The 13,745-nt window shown below is 46.0% G+C and overlaps 1 protein-coding gene across 1 annotated transcript in view; it reads left to right on the forward strand.

Moving 5' to 3' along the window:
- The first annotated feature begins 435 nt into the window (after window positions 1–435).
- ENTPD1 (ectonucleoside triphosphate diphosphohydrolase 1) overlaps window positions 436–13,745 on the forward strand; it is a 76,353-nt gene continuing 63,043 nt past the window's right edge. The window contains exon 1 of the mRNA XM_029059122.2: window positions 436–612. Within this exon, the coding sequence (XP_028914955.1) occupies window positions 597–612 (16 nt within the window). The 5' untranslated portion in view covers window positions 436–596. The remainder of the gene's footprint in view (window positions 613–13,745) is intronic.

The raw sequence follows: 13,745 nt of genomic DNA on the forward strand, positions 1-13,745 counted from the left end.
GAAGGCTGTTTTTTTTCTTGCCACAGCTTTACCCCCTCTTGTCCCATGGTGGAATCCAGCCATCGGCGGTGATGTGGGGGGCAAGCAAATGGAAACGGCTTTCTGCCTTCCAGAACCGTTTCCCTCTCACTCTCAGCCTTCCCGGTCCTTCAGAGTGTCGACAGTGAGCTGGCTTCGAAGACTAATGAAAGAAAAATGCTTTTTTTCCCCCTTATAGCTAAATAAGTAAGTTCTTGAAGGAAGAAACAACATTCAGCCTCCTGGGACCTCCCAGAAGAAAAAGCAGAGAACTATTCATAGTTTGGTATTCCCGAATACAGGAAACTGCAAATCCAGGGAAGCCTACTTGGAGTTCCAGGGAAAGGAGTCGCTGTCGTTGCGAGCCAGTGTCTTGTTTTCCCAAAGGAAAAGGCTGGGGGTGACCCCAGGTTCCTGGGATCCTCCTGAATCCTGCGTCTCTCTGCAAGTCCCGCCCACCAGAGAGGACCGTTATATAGCCGGCCTCTGAGCACCACTTACTTAAAGCAGCAACCCAGGCACTGCAGGAGCTGAGAATCGGAGAGGGAAAAAGAGGAAGAAAACAATCGCTGCCACTTATGGAGGACCTTAGGGGTAAGAACCCGAACCAGCTCATCTGTATTCTTTCAAAACGAGAACGACAAAAAAAGGAAAAGAAAACCTCTCAAAACGAACTCTCCCATCCTCCTCTTCTCTGAGCAAGGCAGAGAGCGAAGTTTTGAGAAAGTTTTCGGGAAGGAAAAACCTATGTTGTTGTCCGTGGGGCTCTTCAGCAAATTAGAGAAGTGCACGAATATTCATGTGCGATTTGTATTCGGATTTGTCTCTGGGGGAAGTGGGGGGAGGGGGGGATACACATGCAGTTTGGGGAAGATTAAACGCGTGTGGATCATTTAACGCGGGCATCTCTGTGGAATCTCGGAGAGATGCTGTGCTTGCTTCCCAACAGAGCTATTTGTGTCTCCCGGGGCACAGAATTCTCCTGCATTCTTTCCCCATTATGAAATTAGCACAAGTTTCTCAGCTGAGAATTTGGCTGGGACGTTGATGTACCGAAAGCCTGCTGTCACAGTGGGACCTGGGAATTGTATGTCTTGCAAAAGTCCGAAAGGGGCAGGAGGAGAGGAAAAGCGAACAACCAGGGTTTAGATTTCGCCGGGAGACTGGAGAAGTCCCAGCATGGGCTGCATGTGGGACCACCAGAAAGGAGGGGCGGGCGACAGTGAGGCGAGCCAGGTGGGCCTGGGCAAGTGAACTAAACACCTAGTGGGGGCCGTCGAGGCTTTTGACTTGATAGAGGAGGGAAAAGTGTCATCCTTGCTTCCGTCTGGTGATACCTGCCAAGCCGGGATGCTGTCATCCCCAGTGACAGGAGCTGCAAATGGTGTTGGGATGTTTTGGGGCTGGCTGGGGGAGAAAAGACCTCTTTGTCAGAAGGATTTCATTCGTTCAGATGTATTTATTGAGGCCTTATGTGTGCAGATCACTGTACAAAGTGCCTCGAAAGTATAATTCGATTTGTGGCTGGATTTGGGGAGCGGAGAAGAGGGTCCCAACTGCGGAGGATAGAAGTTTGAAGAGGAGAAGGAGGAAAGGAGAGCTGAAAGGGATGATGAGCAGACTCAGATATTAAACAGCGAGAAGTGGCGTGGCTCAGTGGAAAGACCACGGGCTTGGGAGTCAGAGGTCATGAGTTCGAATCCTTGCTCCGCCACTTGTCAGCTGTGTGACTGTGGGCGAGTCACTTAACTTCTCTGTGCCTCAGTTATCTCATCTGTAAAATGGGGATTAATTGTGAGCCTCACGTGGGACAACCTGATTACCCTGTACCTACCCCAGCGCTTAGAACAGTGCTCGGCACGTCGTAAGCGCTTAACAAATACCAACATTATTATTATTATTATTATGATATTTGTTAAGCGCTTACGATGTGCCGATCACTGTTCTAAGCGCTGGGGTGGATACAAGGTTATCAGATGGTCTCACGTGGGGCTCAGAAGCGTAATCCCCATTTTACAGATGAGGGAACTGAGGCCCAGAGAAGTGAAGTGACTTGCCCAAAGTCACACAGCTGGCAAGTGGCGGAGCTAGGATTAGAACCCACGACCTCTGACTCCCAAGCCCGGGCTCTTTCCATGAAGCCACCCTGCTTCTCTAAGCAGGGAGAGTTGTGTTGAGCTACTAAGATTCAGGGGAGAAAAGGTAATGGACTACAAGCTCTCTAGATAAGTGTGCTCAGAGAGCAGACTCAGATATTAAACAGCGAGAAGCAGCGTGGCTTAGTGGAAAGAGCAGGGGCTTGGGAGTCAGAGGACTTGGGTTCTAATCCTGGCTTTGCTACTTGTCTGCTGTGAGACCTTTGGCAAATCATTTAACTTCCATCTGCCTCAGTTCCCTCATCTGCAAATGGGGATTAAAAGTGTGAGCCCCTCGTGGGACAACCTGATTACCCTGTATCCACCCCAGTGCTTAGAACAGCGCTTGGCACATAGTAAGTGCTTAACAAATACAATTAATATGGAAATAGCTTTAGACTCCACTATTTACCTATATGTAATTGATTTTAATGTCTGTCTCCTGTAAATTATGAGCTCCTCGAGGGCAGGGATCTCACCTAAGTACTCTATTGTATTGTACTTTCCCAACAAGGACAGTGTCCAATTCCATTTGCTTGTATCCACCCAAGCGCTTAGTGCCTGGCACATAGTAAGCGTTTAACAAATATCAGTTATCTTCTTATTCTTTTGGGGTACTCAACCAATTATCTGGCTTCAGCTACCACCTCTATGCAGATAACCCCCAAATCTCTTACTAGACTCAATGACCTTGCTTTTCTCTTGCCTTCAGGACATCATCACTAGAGAAAATAACCCTTGCCACACCCCTGTCCTCACCTACCCTACTGTGAGGAAAAAAATGTTTGGATCAGTGATTATGTTGTCTTATTTTTGTCCGTCTGTCTCCCCCGATTAGACTGTGAGCCCCTCTTTCGGCAGGGATTGTCTCTATCTGTTGCTGAATAGTACATTCTAAGCGCTTAGTACAGTGCTTTGCACATAGTAAGCACTCAATAAATACTATTGAATGAATGAATGGCTTATACTCCGGTATTTATCTGTCTGTAATTCATTCAATAGTATTTACTGAGCGCTTACTGGGTGCAGAAGCCTGTACTAAGCACTTGGGAAAGCACAATACAACAATAAACAGTGACGCTCCCTGCCCACAACGAGCTTATAGTCTAGGGGTGGGGGAGACAGACATCAATACAAATAAATAAAAGTACAGATATGTACATGTAATTGATTTTAATGTCTGTCTCCCCCCCCGAAGATTATGAGGTCTCTGTGGGCAGGGGTGGCGTCCAACAAGTGTATTGTGGTGTACTTTCCCAAGTGCTCAGTACAGCGCTCAGTAAGTACCATTGATTAAGATATTGATTTAAAGAAAAATAGAAAGCCATCACTACACTAATCAATCAACCAATGGTATATATCGAGCACCTACTCTGTGCTAAGCACTGTAGTAAACGGAAAGAGCAACAGAAGGAAGATATTTCGTCCCTCCTCTCGAGGAGCTTCCCATCTAATGGTGGAGGCAGGTGACATCCAAAATTATGTGCAAATAGCAAGAGGAGGATGAAAAGCAAAGATCAGATATGACAGGATGAAGTGTCAGACCAAATCACTGAAAATACAATCGAATGGAGTCCACTGGCGATTCTGCCTTCTATCTCTGGCCGGAGAAGCGTGATTTTCATTCATTCATTCAGTGGTATTTATTGGGTGCTTAATAATAACGTTGGTATTTGTTAAGCGCTTACTATGTGCAGAGCACTGTTCTAAGCGCTGGGGTAGATACAGGGGAATCAGGTTGTCCCACGTGGGACTCACAGTCTTAATCCCCATTTTACAGATGAGGTAACTGAGGCACAGAGAAGTTAAGTGACTTGCCAGAGTCACACAGCTGCCAAGTGGCAGAGCCAGGATTCGAACCCGTGACCTCTGACTCCCAAGCCTGGGCTCTTTCCACTGAGCCGCGATACGTCCTGTGTGTAGAGTGATCTGGGGACCATCCTCTCCTGACATTACTTTATGGTATTAACAGAGAGAGTCTAGAGACTCTAAGGTCACCGTGGGCAGGAAACATACCTACGTATTCTGTTCTACTTTCCCAAGTGCTTAGTACAGTGCTCTGCACACAGTAAGCACTCCATGAATACCATTGACTGATTGATTAATTGAATGTGTAAAAGTGCTGAGGAGGGCTATGAGTACCCCAGTGGTTAGGGGAACATTTGGCTGATGTGACCTGGGGCGGGTGGGGAAGGGGTTTGGCAGGATGTTATGGAGTCAGAAGAGGGAGAAAAGACCTCTCCGTCAGAAGGAATAGTGCCCTCCTGGCAAAGGCAGGAACGGTGAGCCGATCCGGGGAGTGGGGAGAGGTCCGAATCTTCAGTACTCTCCCAAGTGCTTAGTACAGTGCTCTGTACATGGGTTCGAATCCCGGCTCTGCCACTTGTCAGCTGTGTGACTGTGGGTGAGGCACTTCACTTCTCTGTGCCTCAGTTCCCTCATCTGTAAAACGGGGATGAAGACTGTGAGCCTCACGTGGGCCAACCTGATTACCCTGTGTCTACCCCAGCGCTTAGAACAGTGCTCTGCACATAGTAAGCGCTTAACAAATACCAACATTATTATTATTATTATTGTTACAGCAACCCCTCAATAAATACCGTCCGTTGACTGTATTGTTCATTCCTTCATTCAATCATATTTATTGAGTGCTTAGGGTGTGCAGAGCACTGGGCGAAGCACTTGGAAAGCACAATTCAGCAGTAAAGAGAGACAGTCCCTGCCCACGCCCGACTTACAGTCTAGAAGTGGGGAGACAGAGATCAAAACAAATGAATAGGCATCAATATAAATAAATGGAATTAAAGACATATACACATCAAAACAAGTACAAAGGCATCAATATAGATAAATAGAATTAGAGATATGTACATATAGACACATATTTACACAAGTGCTATGGGGCGAGGATGGGGGGTAGAGTGAAGGGATTGAGTCGGGGCGATGAGGAGGGGAGGGGAAGCTGAGGAAAAAGGGGGCTTAGTCTCTTAGGGACTTAGTACCATCCCCAAGTGCATAGGACAGTGCTCTGCACACAATAAATGCTCAATAAATGCCAATGATTGATCGATTGATTGATTAGTAATCAGGGAGAATTTCTGGGTAGATTCCCCATCTGCTGCCAGGGAGCCAGAGCTATTCTCCTGGCTTGGTAGTCCCCGCTCCCTGCAGAGAGGGGCCAAGGGGCTGGGCCGGGAGAATCCCCTGGTCCGACTCCAGATCCCCAGAACGGGTTGTCCGGGGCACCCCTCAGTGCCCCGCCCCGAGCCCAATAAAGCCAGCACTTAAGCCGGGGCAAAGCGTCCACAGCGACCGGCCAGAGCTGGCGCCGGCAGCCCCGTTAAAGAGCCCCGCCAAGTCCGTCCCACAGGCCGACAAAGATTGTTTATGGATGGTGGAAATAGGAGGAATAACAAAGATGTAGCAGGGAGTACTATAACCATAATAGGATAAATAAATAAAAGTTACGTTTCTACACAGGTGCAAAGGTGAAGAATAAAAAACTCTAAGGGTCGTGTTGTGTTGTGAATTCATGGGGGAAGACTTCCTGGAGGAGGTGGGCTTTTAAGAGGCCTGTGAAAATGAGGAGAGGTGAGGTGTAGAGGGAGAGGCCTAGGCAGGGGAACAGCATGAGTGAAGGTTCAGAAGGGTCACTCATTCGATTGCATTTATTGAACGCTTATTGTGTGCAGAGCACCGTACTAAGCGCTTGAGAGAGTACAATCCAGTAATGAAGAAAAAAACCCTACTCACAACGAGCTCACAGTCTAGAAGTGGCGGGGGGGGGGAGACAGGCATCGATACAAGTAAACAGACATCAATATAAATAAATACAATTACAGATCTATTCATAAGTGCTGTGGGGCGGGGAGAAGGGGGAAGAGCCAAGAGGGAGAGTCAGGATGTCACGGAAGGGATTGGGAGTGTCCACTTGCTACTCGCTTTTTCAGCTCCGGTCCATAGAAGGTGCTTGGGGATAGCAGAGGGAATCTTGCCCATCCCAGTTGCAATTATAGGATCGAACACAGACCCGAGGTCTGACAAGCCTTTAGTTTGTGCTTCCAATCTTTCAGAGAGTGTGGCCGGGACAATGGAGGTGGCTTTTTTTCCCCGATACAGAAGTTCTGCTGATCTGCACCCGCAAATTTTTCTTTCCCTATAGCTCATGGTGGGAACCAAGAGGCCTTCCTGAAGCAGTTTGGCTCTGTGGAAAGAGCACGGGCTTTGGAGTCAGAGGTCATGGGTTCGAATCCCCGCTCGGCCACTTGTCAGCTGTGTGACTTTGGGCAAGTCACTTCACTTCTCGGTGCCTCAGTTACCTCGTCTGTAAAATGGGGATTAAGACTGTGAGCCCCACGTGGGACAACCTGATGACCCTGTGTCTACCCCAGCGCTTAGAACAGTGCTCGGCACATAGTAAGCGCTTAACAAATACCAACATTATAATTATTATTATTGTTGTACTCGGATGTTGCACTCTCCCAAGTGCTTAGTACAGTGGTCTAAACATAGCAAGCCCTAAACAGATATCATTCATTGATTGATTGCACTGTTCATCCATTCAATCATATTTATTGAGCGCTCATTTCCTTTCAACCCTAATTTCCTTTTCTCTCATTCCCTTACACGTCACCCTGATTTGTCTCTTTATTCAACACCCCCCCCCCCAGCCCCACAACCCTTATGCACATATCTGTAATTGGTTTATTTATATAAGTGTCTGTCTCCATCTCTACGCTGCAAGCTCACTGTGTGCAGGGAATGTGTCTGTTATTTCATTATACTGTACTCTCCCAAACACTTAGTAGAGTGCTCTACACACAGTAAGCACTCAATAAATCCAACTGATTGACTGTTTGATTGAGCAGCTAGGGGAGTTTGTGCTTTTCAGGTGTATTTTCCTGAGGAACTGTTGCTATGGAGTCAGGGATCCCTGTGGAAATATGACCAGGATGCCTCAGACTTGGGCATAAACAGGAAATGCCTTGTGTGGTATTTTTAATACTATTCTTTAAGGGCTTACTATGTGCCAGGCACTGTACTAAGCATTGGAGTAGAAACAAACTAATCAGCTTGCTCACAGTCCATGTCCCACACGAGGCTCACAGTTTTCATCCCCATTTTACAGATGATGTACAGAGGCACAGAGGAGTTAAGTGACTTACCCAAAGTCAAATAACAGACAAGTGGGAAAATGTGTCCAACCTGATTAACTTGTATCTACCTCAGCACTTAGTACAATACCTGGAACATAGTAAATGCTTAATAAATACCATTATTATTATTATTCTTCTTCTCATTATTACTTTAAAATTAAAAGGTGGAGCCAGGATTAGAACCTAGGTCTTCTTGACTCCCATTCATTCATTCATTCAATCATATTTATTGAGCGCTTACTATGTGCAGAGCACTGTTCTAAGCGCTTGGAATGTACAAATCGGCAACAGATAGAGACAGTCCCTGCCCACTGACGGGCTCACAGTCCAATCAGGGGAGACAGACAAAAACAATAGCAATAAGTAGAATCAAGGGGATGAACATCTCATTAAAACAATAGCAATAAATAGAATCAAGGTGATGGACATCTCATTAACAAAATAAACAGGGTAATGAAAATATATACAGTTGAGCGGACGAGCACAGGGCTGAGGGGAGGGGAAGGGAGAGGGGGAGGAACAGAGGGAAAGGGGGGGGGGAAAGGGGGCTTACATCTTGCAGTGATCTCTCTTATCCCAACCCCCTAATTCAGGCTGACCTCCTTCTTATTCCTTCTGAAGCCCCCAGGGGAGTCATCACTGGGAGAGCTCAGGTCAGACCAGATATTTTACCCATCAATCAATGGTATTTATAGAGTGCTTACCATGTGAAGAGCACTGTCCTAAGCACCTGGGTGAGTACAGTACACTAGCGTCGGTAGACATGATCCCTGCCAGATGTGTTCAGTCCAGTCTGAGCCGTGAGACCCGGGCCTGGCCCAAGGGAGTCCGACGTCACTTTGCGGGGAAAAACGGGTAGGAGAGGAGGTGTCTGTTGCACATGCAAGGTTGTCCTAGAGGCTGCTGGGATATTCATATGTGAACGTACGAGGGAGGGGCAGCGGTGCCCCTCAGCCTCGAAGCTAGAGGCTGGCATGAAGGAAGGAGAGGAGGGAAGGCTTGAGGGTCATTCTGCTTGTTGCCCTGGCTGGACTTGGCCCCTTGGCTAGTCAGTCAATCAGTCAGTCAGTCATATTTATTGAATATTTACTGTATGCAGAGCACTGTACTAAGCGCTTGGGAGAGTACAATACAATAACAGACACATTCCCCGCCCACAACAAGCTTACAGTCTAGAGTTTAGCTGAGATCTGATGGCCAGTTTAAGCCAAGCCCATCATCCCTCGGTCATCGACCCTGACACCTCTCTCCGGCCCCCCTCTTTTAATGGTATTTGTTCAGCGCTTACTATGTGTCAGGCACTGTACTAAGCACTGAGTTAGATACGTGATAATGGGGTTGGACACGGTGCATATTATGGGGCTCACGGTCTTAATCCCCATATTACAGATGAGGTGTACATCCCCTTGATTCTATTTACCGTGATTAAGTTGTCTCGTTTTTGCCCGTCTGCCTCCCCGGATTAGACTGTAAGCCCGTCAGTGGGCAGGGATCGTCTCTATCTGTTGCCGAATTGTACATTCCAAGCGCTTAGTACAGTCTAATAGTTTGAATGAAATGTTCTCGATTTCCTATTCATTTCAGAGGTCTACCCATTTGTTCTCTCTCTGGATCACTTTATCAATTGATGGTAATTATAGAGCATTTTCTGCATGCATTCATTCATCCATTCATTCAATCGTACTTACTGAACTTTTACTATGTGCGGAGCACTGTACTAAGCGCTTGGAATGTACAATTCGGCAACAGATGGAGACAATCCGTGCCCAACAACGGGCTCACAGTCTAAATGGGGGAAACAGACAACAAAATAAAACAAAGCAAAACAAGTAGTCTGGTGTCAATATCATCAAGATAAATAGATTTATACAGAGCACTATACTAAGCATTTGGGAAAGAACAAAAACAATAGGGTTGGTAGATTATCCCTCCTTACAAGAGTCTAGAGGGGGAGACGGACATTGAGATGCATTCTAGTTAGGGGAAATGAGGAATACATACCTAAGTGCTATGGAGCTGAGGGTGGGGTGAACGTCAAATGTTACTTCCCAGAATAATCTCGGGTTCAAACACAGTGTAAGTAACTTAGGGGAGGGTCTGGGATGAGAGAAAGCTGGATAACTGAGGGAATCCTCCAGCACCAGGGCAAGATTGGCTCAGCTTCAAGTTGCCCTTGGGTCAGGAGCCTCTCTGTCACCCAAAACCAGTTTTATTTTTAGTGGCATTTGCTATTTTCCAGGCACTGTATTAAGCGCTGGGGTAGATGCAAGCTAATCCTATTGGACACAGTCCCTGTCTTACATGGGGTTTTCTCTTTCTCTCTCTCTCTTTCTCTGAGGTACAGAGAAGTTAAGTGACCTGCTCGAGGTCACACAGCAGACAAGAGGTGGAGCTGGGATTAGAAGCTAGGTCCTTCTTGACTCCCAGGCCCGTCTTTTATCCACTAGGTCATGCTGCTTCCTACTAGGCTATGCTGCTGCTTCATTGCATGCTGCCTTTGGGCGGGGGATAGGGAGGTGACAGAATCTCAGCATTGGTAGGATTGTCAATCAATCAATGGCAATAGTATTTATTGATTACTTGGTAGAGTAAAAGGCAGAGTCCCTTCCTGGAAAGAGTTTACAGTGTAAGGGAGAAGCAGATCCAGATTAGAGACAGTAGGCAGGGAACCTCTCTAACAACTCTGTTGCATTGTACTCTTTCAAGTGCTTAGAATAGTGCTCTGTATGCAGTAAGTGCTCAATAAATATAATTGATTGATTGATAGAAATAGGAAGAAAAAGAGACTGAAACCTGCCTGCTGGGTAAACTTGGACAAATCACTTCACTTCTCGGTACCTCATTTTCTTCACCTGTAAAATGGTCATTAAATTCTTGTTCTTCCTCCCCTTTAGACTGAGAAACAGGCATTGTGTCCAATCTAAAAATCTTGTAACTGCCCCAGAACGTCATATAGTGCTTTGCACCTAGTAAGTGCTAAACAACCACAATTTTATTATCATTATTATTATCATATAATTTTATTATATTATGGTATTTATTATCATATATTACACTATTATTGTTATTATATCAATATGTTTCCATCATTATTCTATTAACATAATCAATAATATCCTAGTGGATATTATTATTGAATGATTAACTGTGGGGAAGAGGTCATCTTCATATATACATGAGGGATTTATCTACATTTTCCTTTGCCTTTAAATCCCTCAGTTTCCCTTTCACCATCATCACCACTAAAACATTAGGTGAGCACTGACAGCCTCTTTAAACTTCCCAACGGCCTTTAAATGGAGAATCTTGTCCTCGACTTAGGGAGGGGAGGAGAGGCCACGCTACTCTTGACTCTGAATGAAAATCTTTGTCCCCCTGATCACCAGGAGCTTATAGTCTAGAGTGGGAGACAGACATTAATACATTACAGATTTATACATAAGTTCTGTGGGGCTGAGAGTGGGGTGAATACCAAGTGCTTAAAGGTCACAGACCCTAGTATGTAGATTCATTCATACATTCAATCGTATTTATTGAGCGCTTACTGTGTGCAGAGCTTTGAACTAAGCGATTGGAAAGTACAGTTCAGCAACAAATAGAGACAATCCCTACCCAACAACGGGTTCACAGTCTAGAAGGGGGGAGACAGACAACAAAACAAAACAAGTAGACAGGCATCAATATAAACATCATTAATAAAATTAATAGAATAATAACTATGTACATATTTGCACAAGTGCTGTGGGGTGGGGAGGGGGTAGAACAGAGGGAGGGAATCAGGGTGATGGGGAGGGGAGGAGGAGCAGAGGAAAAGGGGGGCTCAGGGAAGGACACTTGGAGGAGGTGAGCTTTCGGGAGAGAGAGTTGGGGAAAAGGGCTTAACTGGGGAAGCCCTCTCGGAGGAAATGTGATTTTTAACAAGTCTTTGAAGACGGGGAGAGTGTGGTCCGTGGCATATATGGAGGGGGAGGGAGTTCCAGACCAGAGAGAGGACTTGGGAAAGGGGTCAGCAGCGAAATCAGGGGACACAGAACAAACTGGTGCTGGAGAGTGTGTGGGTTGGGCAGAAGAAGGAGATCAGTGAGGTAATGTAGGAGGGGAGGAGGTGAATGAGTGTTTTAAAGTGTTGGCGGGGAGTTTCTTTTTGATGCAGAGCTGGGTAATAATACTACTACTAATAATGAGATTTGTTAAGCACTTACGATGTGCCAAGCATGCTTCTAAATGCTGGAGTAGTTACCAGGTAATCAGGTTGGACACAATCCCTGTCCCACATGGGGCTCACAGCCTTAATCCCCATTTTACAGATGAGGGAACTGAGGCCCAGAGAAGTGAAGTGACTAGCCCAAGGTCATACAGCAGACAGGTGGCAAAGTCGGGATTAGAACCCATGATTTTCTGACTCCCAGGCCCGTGCTCTATCCACTACGTCATGCTGCTTCTGGTTGGAAAACTGCTGTGAGGTTCATGAGGCGTGTCAAAGAGGCATGGCCTTGATTAGAGTTTCCTAAAGCTAACAGCGTATTCCTCTCCCTATGATTCTTTAAGAAATAAGAAAAGCCGTCCACATGGAGAGTAGCACTTTCAGCTCGACTCTATTCTTTGAGCAGGTATCCCATTTTTGAAGATGATCTTTTTTCTTCGGATTTTTGAAATTTATTGAAAAATGCCCCCTGAGATTTTTTTCAATGCAATATCGTATCTTTTTCCATTGAATAAGCATAGTCATCTGATAAAATGGGGATTTTCTTTTTTGATGTGGGTAGTGGATAAAGATTTGCAATTTCTTTCTGCTTTTCATTTTGTTGCTCAAGAGAATAAATCCCTGAGGCTGGCAGAGAGAAGTCGTAAGGAAGAAAGAATAAAAAACGTCTGTCTGCCTGTGGGCTCAGCTGGTTGATATTACAGATCATGGAGAGGAGGATTAGGACATCAAAGGGATGAAATTCCCAGGAAATAGGAAATCCCAGAAAGGAGGAAGAGTGGGATTTTTTAAAATGTAAAATGGTGGTATTTGTTAAACACTTATCTTGTGCCAAGCACTGCACTGCGCCCTAGGGTAGATTCAAAATGATCAGATTGGACCTAGACTCTCATGAGACTCACAATCTATGGAGAAGGAAAACAAGCACTTAATCATTACTTTACAGACGAGGAAATTGAGGCTCAGACAAGTTAAGTGACTTGCTCAAGGTCACACGGTAGGCAAGTGGCAGAGCCAGGGTTAGAACCCAGATCCTCCGACTCCCAGGCCCGTGCACTGCTAAGACAAAGACAACATGGCCAACCTGGTCGTTGCAATTGCCCCCTTCAGTAGATGTGAGTGGGTCCTGGTTTTCCCAGCACTCTCTGGTTATAGAGGGCTCTGATCTCTTGAGGGCCCTCTCTTCATGGGCATAACAATAATAACAATAATGATGGTATTTGTTAAGCGCTTACTATGTGCCAAGCCCTGTTCTGAGCACTGCGGGAGACACAAGGTAATCAGGTTGGCCCATGTGGGGCTCACAGTCTTAATCCCCATTTTACAGATGAAGTAACTGAGGCACAGAGAAGTGAAGTGACTTGCCTAAGGTCACACAGCAGACAAGTGGCGGAGATGGGATTAGAACCCATGACCTCTGACTCTCAAGCCCGTGCTCTTTCTGCTAAGCCACGCTGCTTCCCCGAGGTACAGGAGGGGAACTTTAAAAAGGAGGGTCAGTGTCTTCCTCCAGTGACCTTGGACAGACGGAATGACTGAAGAAGGAGCCCATTCCTATGGGGTCCGCCTCTAAATGGACATGGACACTGATTGGATGGAGGCCCCATTGTCATTCAATAGTATTTATTGAGCACTTACTATGTGCACGGCACCGTACTAAGCGCTTGGAATGTACAAATCGGTAACAGATAGAGACAGCCCCTGCCCTTTGACGGGCTTACGGTCTAATCGGGGGAGACGGACAGACGAGAACAATGGCAATAAATAGAATCAAGGGGAAGAACACCTCATTAAAACAATAGCAAATAAATAGAATCAGGGTGATGTACATCTCATTAGCAAAATAAAGAGGGTGATGAAGATATATACATTTGAGGGGCCGAGTAAAGTGCTGAGGGGATGGGACGGGAGAGGGGGAGGAGCAGAGGGAAACGTGTCTGGCAACTCTATTGTACTGAACTCTGCCAAGCGTTTAGCGTTTAGTAGAATCTCTGCACTTGGTAAGTGCTCAGTAAATGCCACTGATGATGATGATGATGGGGCCTCTGGCAGAGGTTATAGCGTTCCTCGTACTTTTCCGTCCCCAGCTTTGGAAAAAGGGAAGGTGGGACTTAAAGGGGATGGCTTGGGTTGGTGCCTTTCGTGTTGTGTTGCCATTTAATTTGATCTGTGATTTAACTGTTGACATCAATTTACTGGAATCGTGGCTGTCTAACCAGCAGTTGTTTTCTT

Source organism: Ornithorhynchus anatinus, chromosome 3 (genome assembly GCF_004115215.2).
Source record: "Ornithorhynchus anatinus isolate Pmale09 chromosome 3, mOrnAna1.pri.v4, whole genome shotgun sequence".
Lineage (NCBI taxonomy): Eukaryota > Metazoa > Chordata > Mammalia > Monotremata > Ornithorhynchidae > Ornithorhynchus > Ornithorhynchus anatinus.